Consider the following 15,872-nt stretch of genomic DNA (forward strand, 5'->3'; position numbering starts at 1 on the left):
CGCTCCTGAAGAATTTTACTTCAGAGCTGCCGCACACATTCATTCTGTGGGTTTCACCCACCAACGATCTTCTATTGGACAAGGAAGAGGTGCCTGTATTACATGAGGGAAAGGTAAAATCCTGTTACCGTTTATCAGGCCACTCATGAACCTAAAGCTTAGTTTGTGATTTCATACTGTCAAGTTATATATCTGGTGTTACCAGAGGACCTAGAACGTATTTCAATCTTATTTATACATTCATCCTTTATCCATTTTAATCTCAGTCACCTTTAATGGATGGAAGGTTTTTATAGCGGAAATATTTATTTATTCACACTTATAATGGGTATTTAGTTCCTTTATTTGATGCTATTAATAAATCAATTAAAAAAAATCTGTGCCAAAATGGCACCGGCCGCGCCTGCGCAGTAGCAGCAATCGGCAATCCGGCAGATGCTACTGCGCAGGCAGCACCATCTTGCTAAAGAAGAAAAAAATAATTGCCTCCTCCAGAATAGCCACTCCTACACAGTAGCTTCTATCAGATCGTCGATAGATGCTACTGCACAGGCGGCGCCATCTTGCTAGAGAAAAAAATCTCCACTAACATGGCACCAGCCGCGCCTGCGCCGTAGCATCTATCGACGATCTGATAGATGCTAGTGCTACTACGCAGGCAGCACCATCTTGGAGGAGGCAATTTTTTTTTGCTCTAGCAAGATGGCGTCTTTGGCGCAGTAGCATCTATTGGATCACCGATAGCTGCTTCTGCACAGGCACTGCCGGCGCCGTTTTGCCACAATTTTTTTTTAACTTTACTTATTTATAGCATCAAATAAAAGAATTAAATGCACATTATACATGCGATCAGGCTGCATCACAGGCGCTGCCGCTTGCTTGTTTAACCCCTTCATGACCTTGCCGTTTTTTGCAATTCTGACCAGTGTCCCTTTATGAGGTAATAACTCAGGAACGCTTCAACGGATCCTAGCGATTCTGAGACTGTTTTTTCGTGACATATTGGACTTCATGTTAGTGGTAAATTTAGGTCGATAATTTCTGAGTTTATTTGTGAAAAAAACGGAAATTTGGCAAAAATTTTGAAAATTTCGCAATTTTCACATTTTGAATTTTTATTCTGTTAAACCAGAGAGTTATGTGACACAAAATAGTTAATAAATAACATTTCCCACATGTCTACTTTACATCAGCACAATTTTGGAAACAAATTTTTTTTTTGCTAGGAAGTTATAAGAGTTAAAATTTGACCAGTGATTTCTCATTTTTACAACAAAATTTACAAAACCATTTTTTTTAGGGACCACCTCACATTTGAAGTCAGTTTGAGGGTTCTATATGGCTGAAAATACCCAAAAGTGACACCATTCTAAAAACTGCACCCCTCAAGGTGCTCAAAACCACATTCAAGAAGTTTATTAACCCTTCAGGTGTTTCACAGCAGCAGAAGCAACATGGAAGTAAAAAATGAACATTTAACTTTTTAGTCACAAAAATGATATTTTAGCGAAATTTTTTTTATTTTCCCAAGGGTAAAAGGAGAAACTGGACCACGGACGTTGTTGTCCAATTTGTCCTGAGTACGCTGATACCTCATATGTGGGGGTAAACCACTGTTTGGGCGCACGGCAGGGCTCGGAAGGGAAGGAGCGCCATTTGACTTTTTCAATGAAAAATTGGCTCCAATCTTTAGCGGACACCATGTCACGTTTGGAGAGCCCCCGTGTGCCTAAACATTGGAGCTCCCCCACAAGTGACCCCATTTTGGAAACTAGACCCCCCAAGGAACTTATCTAGAAGCATTGTGAGCACTTTAAACCCCCAGGTGCTTCACAAATTGATCCGTAAAAATGAAAAAGTACTTTTTTTCACACAAAATTTCTTTTAGCCTCAATTCTTTCATTTTCACATGGGCAACAGGATAAAATGGATCCTAAAATTTGTTGGGCAATTTCTCCTGAGTATGCTGATACCTCATATGTGGGGGTAAACCACTGTTTGGGTGCACGGCAAGGCTCGGAAGGAGAGGCGTGCCATTTGACTTTTTGAATGGAAAATTAGCTCCAATCATTAGCGGACACCATGTCGCGTTTGGAGAGCCCCTGTGTGCCTAAACATTGGAGCTCCCCTACAAGTGACCCCATTTTGGAAACTAGACCCCCCAAGGAACTTATCTAGATGCATAGTGAGCACTTATAACCCCCAGGTGCTTCACAGAAGTTTATAACGCAGAGCCGTGAAAATAAAAAAATAATTTTTCTTTCCTCAAAAATGATTTTTAGCCCAGAATTTTTTATTTTCCCAAGGGTAATAGGAGAAATTGGACCCCAAATGTTGTTGTCCAGTTTGTCCTGAGTACGATGATACCCCATATGTGGGGGTAAACCACTGTTTGGGCGCACGGCAGGGCTCGGAAGGGAAGGCACGCCATTTGGCTTTTTGAATGGAAAATTAGCTCCAATCATTAGCGGACACCATGTCGCGTTTGGAGAGCCCCCGTGTGCCTAAACATTGGAGCTCCCGCACAAGTGACCCCATTTTGGAAACTAGACCTCCCAAGGAACTAATCTAGATGTGTGGTGAGCACTTTGAACCCCCAAGTGCTTCACAGAAGTTTATAACGCAGAGCCATGAAAATAAAAAATAATTTTTCTTTCCTCAAAAATGATTTTTAGCCCACAATTTTTTATTTTCCCAAGGGTAATAGGAGAAATTGGACCCCAAAAGTTGTTTTCCAGTTTCTCCTGAGTACGCTGATACCCCATATGTGGGGGTAAACCACTGTTTTGGCACACGTCGGGGTTCGGAAGGGAAGTAGTGACGTTTTGAAATGCAGACTTTGATGGAATGCTCTGCGGGCATCAGGTTGCGTTTGCAGAGCCCCTGATGTGCCTAAACAGTAGGAACTCCCCACAAGTGACTCCATTTTGGAAACTAGACCCCCAAGGGAACTTATCTAGATGTGTGGTGAGCACTTTGAACCCCCAAGTGCTTCACAGAAGTTTATAACGCAGAGCCGTGAAAATAATAAATGTGTTTCCTTTCCTCAAAAATATTTTTTTAGCCCAGAATTTTTTATTTTTGCAAGAGTAACAGGAGACATTGGACCCCAAAAGTTGTTGTCCAGTTTCTCCTGAGTACGCTGATACCCCATATGTGGGGGTAAACCACTGTTTGGGTACATGCCGGGGCTCGGAAGGGAAGTAGTGACGTTTTGGAATGCAGACTTTGATGGAATGGTCTGCGGGCATCATGTTACGTTTGCAGAGCCCCTGATATGCCTAAACAGTAGAAACCCCCCACAAGTGACCCCATTTTGGAAACTAGACCCCCCAAGGAACATATCTAGATGTGTGGTGAGCACTTTGAACCCCCAAGTGCTTCACAGAAGTTTACAACGCAGAGCCGTGAAAATAAAAAATCATTTTTCTTTCCTCAAAAAAGATGTTTTAGCAAGCAATTTTTTATTTTCACAAGGGTAACAGGAGAATTTGGACCCCAATATTTGTTGCCCAGTTTGTTGTGAGTACGCTGATACCCCATATGTGGGGGTAAACCACTGTTTGGGCACACGTCAGGGCTCGGAAGGGAAGTAGTGACATTTGAAATGCAGACTTTGATGGAATGGTCTGCGGGCGTCACATTGCATTTGCAGAGCCCCTGATGTGCCTAAACAGTAGAAACACCCCACAAGTGACCCCATTTTGGAAACTAGACCCCCGAAGGAACTTATCTAGATGTGTGGTGAGCACTTTCAACCCCCAAGTGCTTCACAGAAGTTTATAACGCAGAGCCGTGAAAATAAAAAATAATTGTTCTTTCCTCAAAAATTATGTTTTAGCAAGTAATTTTTTATTTTTGCAAGGGTAACAGGAGAAATTGGACCCCAACAGTTGTTGCCCAGTTTGTCCTGAGTACGCTGGTACCCCAAATGTGGGGGTAAACCACTGTTTGGGCGCACGTCGGGGCTTGGAAGGGCGGGAGCACCATTTGACTTTTTGAACGCAAGATTGGCTGGAATCAATGGTGGCGCCATGTTGCGTTTGGAGACCCCTGATGTGCCTAAACAGTGGAAACCCCTCAATTCTAACTTCAACACTAACCCCAACACACCCCTAATCCTAATCCCAACTGTAGCCATAACCCTAATCACAACCCTAACCCCAACACACCCCTAACCACAACCCTAACCGCAACACAACCGTAACCCTAATTCCAACCCTAATCCTAACCCTAATCCCAACCGTAACCCTAATCCCAACCCTAACCACAACTGTAACCCCAACACACCCCTAACCCTATCCGTAACCCTAACCACAAGCCTATTCTTAACCCTATTTCCAACCCTAGCCCTAATTCCAACCCTAACCCTAAGGGTATGTGCCCACGTTGCGGATTCGTGTGAGATTTTTCCGCACGATTTTTGAAAAATCTGCAGGTAAAAGGCACTGCGTTTTGCCTGCGGTTTTACAGCAGATTTCCAGTGTTTTTTTGTGCGGATTTCACCTGCGGATTCCTATTGAGGAACAGGTGTAAAACGCTGCGGAATCCGCACAAAGAATTGACATGCTGCGGAAAATACAATGCAGCGTTTCTGCACGGAATTTTCCGCACCATGGGCACAGCAGATTTGGTTTTCCTTAGGTGTACATGGTACTGTAAACCTGATGGAAAACTGCTTCGAATTCGCAGCGGCCAATCCGCTGCGGATCCGCGGCCAATCCGCTGCCAATCCGCTGCAGATCCGCGGCCAATCCGCTGCGGATCCGCTGCGGATCCGCGGCCAATCCGCTGCCGATCCGCGGCGGATCCGCGGCCAATCCGCTGCCGATCCGCGGCGGATCCGCGGCCAATCCGCTGCCGATCCGCGGCGGATCCGCGGCCAATCCGCTGCCGATCCGCTGCCGATCCGCTGCGGATCCGCGGCCAATCCGCTGCCGATCCGCGGCGGATCCGCGGCCGATCCGCTGCCGATCCGCGGCGGAACCGCTCTGTGTGCACATGCCATAACCCTACCCCTAACCCTAACCCTACCCGTAACCCTACCCCTAGTTCTAACCCTAACCCTAGTGGAAAAAGAAAAAAAAATATTTTCTTTATTTTATTATTGTCCCTACCTATGGGGGTGATAAAGGGGGGGGTTTATTTATTATTTTTTTTATTTTGATCGCTGTGGTATAACCTACCACAGCGATCAAAATGTACCTGTAACGAATCTGCCAGCCTGCAGATTCGGCGGGCGTACTGAGCATGCGCCCGCCATCTTGGAAGATGGCGGCGCCCAGGGAGAAGACGGACCGACTTCGGGAGGATCGGTAAGTATGAGGGGGTGGTGGGGGGGTGGATCGGAGCACAGGGGGGGGATCGGAGGACGGGGGGAGTGGACAGGAGCACGGGGGAGCGGACAGGAGCACGGGGGAGCGAACAGGGGGACGGAGGGGGGTACCTGACAGAACGGAGGACTGGGGAGGAGATCGGGGGCGGTGGGGGGGGCCAGTACATGATTTCCAGCCATGGCAGATGCTATTGCAGCATCGGCCATGGCTGGATTGCAATATTTCACCATTTTCATAGGTGAAATATTGCAAATTGCTCTGATTGGCTGTTGCACTTTCAACAGCCAATCAGAGCGATCGTAGCCACGTGGGGGCAAAGCCACCCCCCCTGGGCTGAAGTACAACTCCCCCTCTCCCTGCAGATCGGGTAAAATAGGAATTAACCCTTTCACCCGATCTGCAGGGATGCGATCATTCCATGACGCCGCATAGGCGTCATGGGTCGGGAAGGGGTTAAAGTGATTTTATTTTTTCAATATATATACGAGTATATTATTCATTAAGTAAAATAGTGGGCAGGTCAGTGAGGGGTCAGTGACCTGTCATAAGCCATACAGATGAATATGTAAGCAGAGCACCACATGAAGACCCCACACAGGCCGCCCCGGAGCACGGGCATATCATTAACACAAAACTGAAAATAAAGATTAAACAACAACCACAAGACGGATTTCATCATCCAAGGTATCAGTGTAACCAGGATAACAGCGCCGACCTGACAGGGTCTGTAGGTTAAGGTGCACAATCCTGCGGTCAGGTTCACTTTAATATGGTAAAGAGAATGCGGTCATTCAAAACTACAACTTGTCCTGCAAAAAACAAGCCCTTTTCGATTGAAAACTAAAAATTGGTATTGCTTTTGGAGGAAGGAGAGTGAAAAACAAAAGCACAAAAAAACAATCTTGGTCATTAAAAGGTGGATTAACTTTAGCGTACCTTGACTGTGGTTCTGTGAAGGTTCAAAGTCTGACTCGGAGCTGGAGTCTGAACTTGAGCTGCTGTTTGAAGGACTTGATGGAACAGACTAGAAACATCACAAAGAGAAAAGATTCAGGGAAGGCATGGAGTAACAGCCAAGCCATAAGCAAATGAGATCATCAAATTAAAATATCAGAACTGCTTCAAGAGTAAAGTAAGTAGAAATCATAACGCCTGGAATCACGTGCCACGGTTTCCGATTTTATGAGAACGCTACTCATTGGTGCCCATTACACCGTAGCTTTCCTTAAGTTAGAACTTTAATTGCAGTGTTGCAGATGAACATTTCTACATCAATTGTGTGTAAAGTTTGTATTAGGTGTGGCAAAAATTGAGCAAATCAAGAATTCTTTCAAAAATAGAAGTCTGTGTGGGATTGCATGTAGAGACCGAAGGATTTGTGCAAGACTACATCCACAGAAGATCTGTGGTTACTTCTCCGAGATGTTTGGAGCAACCTTCATGACAAGTTCCTGCAAAAACTGTATCTAGAAGAATTGAAGGCAAAGGGCAGTCATGAGTACAATTCTAATTTTGAAAGAATTCTTCATTTTGCAGCACTGTACAAGCTTATTAGACACAGCCATAAGTAGGCCTCAGATTTTAGAAGAAAAAGATTAATAAAAAATCCTCAAAAGCTCGGCGCTTGATACATTTTAATAGGCAAGTGAAAAGCTGATGACATGTAGCAAACTCCGAGAGTACTTAGGTTTCCCTATCAGATATGGTTTAACACAAAGTCACCAAAGCTCTTGATCTGTCATCATTTAAGGTATCCACTCCTGAAGACTCCCAATTCTTCTAATTGCTGGCAAACATGGCACAAAGGCATTTTTATCCTGACTGCATATGAAAGTCTTTTCCTTATTGCTGCTAACGAAGAGTATCTGTAACAAAGGCACTGCAAGCAAAACCACACATGAAATGACGGTATGAGGAGCTGCTGTGTATTTCCAGCCTCCTACATACAGCTCAGCATGTGGACTTAAGTGCAAGCGCTTATGAATCATAGCACATAGAGCTGTGACACAGACCTTTCACAATAGTTTTATTTTAAATTGTATGCATCAATAAAAAGGGACAGAGGGTCTGATTAAAATGGTCTGTGTTTTTGTTTTTCTCCACAGCACTGCAGATATGCAAATTTCCTCTTCTACCACAGGGATGTGAAGAGAGATTCTTTTCTGGGGCGTTTACTTTATCCCCTGTATGACGCTGCCCAATCATAAGAAGAAGCTGTGTTGTAATGACATTACAGTGCTAGCAGGAGAGCTGTACTGTAATGTCATTACTGCACCGCAAAAGGAGGGAAGCTGGGCTTTAATGTCATTACAGCGCCTGGAGAGGAGGAGAGCTGTAGTGTCATCATCGCACCACAAAAGGGGGAGATCTGCTCTGTTATGTCACTGATAAGCAAATATAAACAATGCACAGAATGCAGCACCATCAGAAACCTGTGCCCAAAGTGTTCAGTGCAACAACATACGTAGCCCATATAAACAACAATTTGCTCAACAAAGAACTGAGTAATATTTAAAAAGTTTTTTGGCTTATGACATAATTTATAAAATTATAACTATAACAAAAGGGATAATTGGGTGGTGAAAACTACCAGTAGTGGAACCACAGGTCTGGGCAATTACAGAAAAATGCCATATATGCACGCCAAACATCTAATTTATATATAACCAAAGTAGAACCTGTGTTATCAACTAGAGTCGAGTGCATTCAGCATATATGTATAGAGAGGATGGAGGGGAAGAGAGGAAGTAGACAGTGTAAAGTATTACCTCAGACCTGCGGTGCCACGGTCCTTACGTGTGTTTTGGCTAGCGTGCCTTCTTCCCCCGGAAGAAACGAGTGTTGGGACCGTGCCACCACAGGTCTGAGGTAATACTTTACACTGTCTACTTCCTCTCTACCCCTCCATCCTCTCTATACATATATGCTGAATGTGCTCGACTCTAGTTGATAACACAGGTTCTACTTTGGTTATATATAAATTAGATGTTTGGGGTGGATATATGGCATTTTTCTGTATTTAATTGCCCAGACCTGTGGTTCCACTACTGGTAGTTTTCACCACCCGATTATCCCTTTTGTTATAGTTATGTTTTTTATTAATGATGTAATAGAGCAAAAAACTTTTTAAATATTACTCTGTTCTTTGTTGTGCAAATGTGTTCTTTATATGGGTTACGTCTGTTATGTCATTACAGCTCCACAAGAGGAGGTGAGCTGAGCTGTAATTTCATTACAGTGCCAGGAGAGAGCAGCACTGTAACGTCATTACTGCGCCAAAAGAGGAGGAGAGCAGCACTGTAACGTCATTACTGCGCCAAAAGAGGAGGAGAGCTGCACTGTAACATCATTACTGCGCCAAAAGAGGAGAGCAGCACTGTAACGTCATTACTGCGCCAAAAGAGGAGGAGAGCTGCACTGTAAAGTCATTACTGCGGCGGGAGAGGAGGAGAGCTGCACTAACGTCATTACTGCGCCAAAAGAGGAGAGCAGCACTGTAACGTCATTACTGCGCCAAAAGAGGAGGAGAGCTGCACTGTAACATCATTACTGCGCCAAAAGAGGAGGAGAGCTTCACTGTAACGTCATTACTGCGCCAAAAGAGGAGGAGAGCAGCACTGTAACGTCATTACTGCGCCAAAAGAGGAGAGCTGCACTGTAACGTCATTACTGCGCCAAAAGAGGAGAGCAGCACTGTAACGTCATTACTGCGCCAAAAGAGGAGGAGAGCAGCACTGTAACGTCATTACTGCGCCAAAAGAGGAGGAGAGCTGCACTGTAAAGTCATTACTGCGGCGGGAGAGGAGGAGAGCTGCACTAACGTCATTACTGCGCCAAAAGAGGAGGAGAGCTGCACTGTAACGTCATTACTGCGGCAGGAGATGAGGAGAGCTGCACTAACGTCATTACTGCGCCAAAAGAGGAGGAGAGCAGCACTGTAACGTCATTACTGCGCCAAAAGAGGAGGAGAGCTGCACTGTAACGTCATTACTGCGCCAAAAGAGGAGGAGAGCAGCACTGTAACGTCATTACTGCGCCAAAAGAGGAGGAGAGCTGCACTGTAAAGTCATTACTGCGGCGGGAGAGGAGGAGAGCTGCACTAACGTCATTACTGCGCCAAAAGAGGAGGAGAGCTGCACTGTAATGTCATTACTGCGCCAAAAGAGGAGGAGAGCTGCACTGTAAAGTCATTACTGCGGCGGGAGAGGAGGAGAGCTGCACTAACGTCAATACTGCGGCGGGAGAGGAGGAGAGCTGCACTGTAATGTCATTACTGCGCCGGTAGAAGAGAGCTGCACTGTAATGTCATTATTGCGGCGGGAGAGGAGGAGAGCTGCACTGTAATGTCATTACTGCGCCGGTAGAGGAGGAGAGCTGCACTGTAATGACATTATTGCGGCGGGGGAGGAGGAGAGCTGCACGAACGTCAATACTGCGGCGGGAGAGGAGGAGAGCTGCACTGTAATGTCATTACTGTGCCGGTAGAAGAGAGCTGAACTGTAATGTCATTATTGCGGCGGGAGAGGAGAGCTGCACTGTAATGTCATTACTGCGCCGGTAGAAGAGAGCTGCACTGTAATGTCATTATTGCGGCGGGAGAGGAGGAGAGCTGCACTGTAATGTCATTACTGTGGCGGGGGAGGAGAGCTGCACTAACGTCAATACTGTGGCGGGAGAGGAGGAGAGCTGCACTGTAATGTCATTACTGCGCCGGTAGAAGAGAGCTGCACTGTAATGTCATTATTGCGGCGGGAGAGGAGGAGAGCTGCACTGTAATGTCATTACTGCGCCGTTAGAGGAGGAGAGCTGCACTGTAATGACATTATTGCGGCGGGAAAGGAGGAGAGCTGCACTGTAATATCATTACTGCGCCGGGAGAGGAGAGCTGCACTGTAATGTCATTACTGCGCCATGAGGGAATAGCTGCAGCAGTGAGCACTTATAAAGGATCGTGCAAACAGGTTTTGTCATATACCTAGGACAGGTCCAGAGCAATGTATCAGTGCATTACCGTATTTTTCGTACTATAAGACGCACTTTTTCCCAAAAAAAATTGTGAGGAAAATGGGGGGGGTGCGTCTTATAGTTCGAATGCAGGCTTACCAGCAGTGGTGTGGCAGCGGCAGAGGTGTGGGGATGATGAGGCGCGGTAAGCGGTATGGCGTGAGCAGAGTCCCTTCCACAGGTGAAGTGACGCCGCTGCCCGGTATCCAAGGAGAGCAGCAGAGTCGGGTGAGTCATGGTTTTCTCAGTGGAGCCGGCCATCTTCCTGAGGCCGCGCGTGCGCAGATTGAGTTCTCTGCTTCCCGGGGCTTCAGGAAAATGGCCACGCGTGTGCAGATTTAGATCGCGGCAGCCATTTTCCTGAAGCAGTGTTCACAGATTTTGATCTCGGCTTCAGGAAAATGGCCGCCGCGATCTCCATCTGAGCACGCGCGGCCTCCCGCAGCCATTTTCCTGAAGCAGAGCACTCAATGTGCACACGCGCAGTCTCAGGAAGATGGCCGTCTGCCACCGAGAAACCGATGATTAACACAGCTCTGCTGCTCACCTTGGATACCGGGCCACGGCGTCACCTCACCTGAGGTGACCGCACGTCTGCCGCCGCCACAGCACTGCCTTAACCCCCCAATGGACACCAGGCCATGGCGTCGCCCACCTAAGCAGGAAGGGACCCTGCTCAGGTGCACGCCGTACCGCCCACCGCGCCTCAGCATCACCGCACCTCTGCCGACACCATGCCTCCTGTGACCCTGCTCTGCCACCGCCAGCCCTCAGGTAAGATACCGCACCTTAAATTTGGACAATAAGACGAACCCCCATCTTAGAAAAAAAAATCTTTTTTTCTGCAATTTTCACCCCTAATTTGGGGTGCGTCTTATGGTCCGGTGCGTCTTATAATCCGAAAAATACGGTACTCCCCACCCATTACATTATATCTGCAATACATCCTGAGCATTAAATGTAAGGACATTACAGCGCAGCTCTCCTTCTCCCCCAGCACTGTGCAGACTGATTAAACACATCAGTCTCACCAGATCACACTGAAAAAGCCTGATCGGACCTTTTCTGTGGGCTTTTGCTTTGTTTTCACCTATATGACGCTGTCTTCTTATGATTGGGTCATACATGGAAAAATAGCAAATGGGAAATTTTCATATCAAGTTCAAAACGCAATCACTGCAATGCGGGGGAGAAAAAAAATAAAAAACGTTTTAGTTAGTCCTTCCGTCCCTTTTTACTGAGATGTACAATTTAAAATAAAAAAACACTGTGAAAACTCCTCTACAATTGACATTTCTTCAACAGTGAATTTTTGTCTGCAGAAAAATTTCTAATGGAAAGATTTATCATGTGACATCACCCTCAACAAAAAAAAGAGATGGACATAATAACCTCTGATTTTGATGATCTCTCGTCTTCAGAATTGGAATCATCATCTTCCACTGGCTTCTTTACATCTGTATCTGGTTTGCTCCTATCAGCTTTGTTTCCTGGTTTCTCCTTCACCATTTTCTTTTCTGTGTAGGGCAAGTTGGTGGTGACGGAATTACTAGGATTAGGGGGACCCCGAGGAGAAGTTCCAGAAATTGTATGTCCTTTGGAGTTGCCCTTTTTCGGCTTCTTGCTACTGGATTTAGGAGAGTCTATGTTTGGTGGTCTTTTGCTTGAAGGCTTAGGCTCAGGTGGACCACCTTTCGGAGACATATTTTCCATCTTGGGCTCTTTCAATGCTAATTTTTGTTCCTTAAAGGCTACTTTGACAGGTCCTTTCTCTTCCTTAGCAGGTTTGTTCTCAGCTGGCTTTCTGGAGGAAGAGGATTCTTTTACTTGTTTGCTGGTATCACTTTCTTTACCTTTGCTTTCTGAATCTTTCCTCATCCGCTCCTTGTGCTCTTTTGTAACTTTGTGGGGTTTGGATGTTTTGCTACTTTCTTTATTGCCGTCCTACAAAACATTACAGGAGAAAAAAAATTATGTTGCAGGATAAATTAGGTTTTTGCTGTCTTGTTTTCTTTCTATACTCTGTACATAATGAAATCTAACCTTTGATCCATACGAAGATGATTTGGCCTTCTTTGGGTCTGAAAATGCGGAGAGGGGGATTGTTGGTAACATTGGATAGTCAGGGCTTGGTCTCGATAAAGTCTCTGCTCCCTCTGGCATGACCATTACCTGAAAATAAAACTCCTGTGTATCAAATTACAAAGTTTCTCAGTTTCAAGTTTCAATGAAAAACCAGGAATATTCTTCTTTAGACTAAGCTTGTAGAAATATTAAAAGGTTTTGTCCAGACTTGTGAATCCTAACATTGTGTGCACTGCGCACCAGAAAAGATTCTCCGATGCTGAGCATGTGACCGCAAGTATGTGGTTTGCACACATTCAGTCACGTGCCGACTAGCTGGGCACAGCCTCACCCAATGCAAGTGTATTGAACAAGGTCAGATACAGTCCAGTTGGAATGTGGCTGGAAGCAGGAATGTGGGGTCGGTGTCCCTTTTGGTGAAGATGGTATAAAATGGACCGATTTCAAATCCTAAAATATATAATAAATTGGGTGCAGTAGTTCAGTGCGGGATGTGCTGAATATTTTTTCATAAGAATTTGGGAAAGTTATGAAATGTCCTATAAATGTCTGTTCTGTTCCTGATCTCAGGATCTCGGCTCTTAGTTGAGATGAATCTGTGCTGCACTTTATGTACAGGCTCAGTAGTGACCAGTGCTGTGGGGTCAGAGTCAAGGAAGTTGAGGAGTCGGAAGTCAGGGAAATTGAGGAGTTGGGAGGTTTGACTTACCGACTCCATTGCCCTGGCCAGAAGTATGCAAATTACAAACTTGTAAACTTCACATGATCGCCTGCTTCCGATGCCGGAGAATACTCACTACATGCAGTGCTTGCGATGTGAAGATTCAGAAGTCTGCAGTCACACAGAGTGACTGCAGACTTGTAGCTTAAGACTGGACAACCCCTATAACTTTCCTTAAAAATCAGGTATACTAAAGTCTATAATAGGTTTTTATTACATCTTATATCGGACATTTATGTTGCATTCAGAATTCAATATACAGCAATTATATCTGACATGTAGTGGTTTGCACAATACAGTGGGCTATATGGTAATAGACAACAATGACATAAGTATTGAAGCGGTGTTAATACTACGACTGTGCCCTCTTCACATGTCTATTCCCTCCCAATACAGCACAGAGGTGCACCTGTTACCAGGTCCTAGTGCAGTCCACAGGTACTCACCCCTCCAGCTTTCAGTAATTTCCGGAGGAACTCCTTGGTAGGATTATTGAAAGTCAATTTCTCACAGCGTAAATGGTTAACTGGTGGATTTCCCTCCAGATTCAGAAACAAATCATATGTAAAACACACTTTCTTCGGTTCTTCCTGGAGATCAAGAAACAACAAAAAAACTGTCAGCATCCTAGACTGATTCCAATGAGAATATAAGGGCACATGGTCACATTATACCTTGTTCTTGAAGTACACTTCAATAGGTAAAATGAAGCCAGCATATCCAGATTCTTCAACTTTATATGGTGGTTCCTTGCATGCTACCAAAACAAACACAGGACAGGGCATCCCAGCATTAAAATACAACGGCAGTAACAAGGGCAAAACAGGACTACCACATATTTAACTACTACAAAATGTCACTCGGATGACAGTGAGATGTCGCACATATAAGGACATTCCTCAAGTATTTGTTTTCAGTCTTTTCTTATAGGGAACCTGACACTTCCAAAAACACCTGCAGATATGTTGGTAATCTGCAGGTAAATAGTGTGTATATCATTTGTAGCTGGCATCCTGAAACAGGGTTTACAGGGAGAAAATTAAGATACATTCTCCCTGCAGCCGCTTGCTTACAGTTACTAAGGTGGAAGCAGGAAGCGGTTAGTTACTCCTCAGCACACAGTGAGTGCACCTGTAATTACATCCTGGCACATTGAATGACATCCTGTCACACACACACTGTGGAGCTGGTGGCCAATAAATGAGCTAGGGACTAGTGATGAGTGAGTATACTCGTTGCTGGGATTTTCCAGAGCACGCTCGGGTGGTCTCCGAGTATTTGTTATTGCTCGGAGATTTAGTTTTCGTTGCCTCAGCTGCATGATTTACAGCTGATAGACAGCTTGATTATATGTGGGGATTCCCTAGCAACCAGGCAACCCCCACATGTGCTCAGGCTGGCTAGCAAGCGTAAATCATGCAGCTGTGTCAACAAAAACTAAATCTCCGAGCAGTTACAAATACTCGGGAGACCACCCGAGCGTGCTCTGGAAAACCCGAGCAACGAGTACACTCACTCATCACTACTAGGGACTGATTACAATCACTGTATGGAAAGTGTTTTGGAACTATACAGTTTGTTTATGTCATCATAGGATATCTGCTTATAAAAACAGGAAAGGAATTTTAAGTTCTAGGTCCAATAAAATCTCCAGAGGAATAGCATACAGAAAGCCAATCAAAAACATACAGGTAAAGCTAGCACGCATACAGTGCTCTCCGCTGAGCACTACATCGTGGTTTCTTTTGCAACCCCCAAAAGCAGGATTCTAATCTTGGATACGGTTAGTTGTCTGTCCTGTCAATATTCATCGGTTTCAGACATGCACAAAAACATGGTCTGCCACATTTTTGTGCACATCAAAAAAGACTAATACTGCAGGAAGGAGGCACACAGTGTCAACAGTGACTTCTTCCGCCTCATAATAGTGAATGGCTCCATCAGAGCACTGACAGAGGTCCTGTTGGAATACTGTTTATCAGGGATTCTGACGGAAACCCTGTCGCGTACTCAACGGAGAGCATCATGAGGAGCCAAGTTACTTTCTGGAGAACATTTATGTTAAGGCATCTGTAAAATAAAAATGGTCACTCACCCCGCTTAGGTCTAGGGAAGCTGTCATGCAGCCTAAATACAACCTTATCTACAAAATGCTGTATGTCACACTGCTCAGGGCCTCGAACAAACACCATCCAGTCATGCGTAAATCCTTCAGGAGTGGGCTTCTTCCTCAACTGAGCACGGTGTCCCAGCTCCAGCTTCACCTGAACAGTGCACTGTGGAAAGATGAGCACAGAATTACAAGCAGATCTAGGATCCAGATACGGAAGCCCATCAAGAAGAAACCTGTTATCGAGGCTTCCACCTGAGGGTCCGCGATGGATAGGATATCACCATAATGATCTTCTTATATAGGTCCACTCCCACAAGAAGCACAGGCAGGATGGGAAATCTGCTGATTTACTGTACCAGTGTTGTGCAAGAGATTTGTAGCAATACTATACACAAAATTCTGAGAATATCCAGAATGTAAAATGACCAGATCTCTTCCAATTAAATCTGAATCATGTCACTTTATACAGTGAAGGATACAGATTTCACCCTTTACACTGCTCGGCTTAACAGAACCATTTGTGCCACACAACCACAGCGGATTTCACTGCAGAATTGGAAATAGCTCCTCAATCTCCATTGTAAACTTAACGTTTTATTCTATTACCGTACTC

At 45.1% G+C, this 15,872-nt stretch overlaps 1 protein-coding gene across 2 annotated transcripts in view; it reads right to left on the reverse strand.

Annotated features, from left to right (window-relative positions):
• MLLT1 (MLLT1 super elongation complex subunit) overlaps positions 1-15,872 on the reverse strand; it is a 73,840-nt gene that overhangs the window by 42,715 nt on the left and 15,253 nt on the right. Inside the window, exons 2-7 of one of the 2 annotated variants that reach the window (XM_077273448.1) lie at positions 15,242-15,422; positions 13,821-13,903; positions 13,593-13,736; positions 12,384-12,512; positions 11,733-12,284; positions 6,273-6,360 (exon numbers count right to left, since the gene is read on the reverse strand). In XM_077273448.1, the coding sequence (XP_077129563.1) occupies positions 6,273-6,360; positions 11,733-12,284; positions 12,384-12,512; positions 13,593-13,736; positions 13,821-13,903; positions 15,242-15,422 (1,177 nt within the window). Of the gene's footprint in view, positions 1-6,272; positions 6,361-11,732; positions 12,285-12,383; positions 12,528-13,592; positions 13,737-13,820; positions 13,904-15,241; positions 15,423-15,872 lie in introns of both variants that reach the window. The other variant, XM_077273440.1, reaches the window with a different exon arrangement.

This window comes from Ranitomeya variabilis, chromosome 1 (assembly GCF_051348905.1).
Source record: "Ranitomeya variabilis isolate aRanVar5 chromosome 1, aRanVar5.hap1, whole genome shotgun sequence".
In the NCBI taxonomy this organism is placed as follows: domain Eukaryota; kingdom Metazoa; phylum Chordata; class Amphibia; order Anura; family Dendrobatidae; genus Ranitomeya; species Ranitomeya variabilis.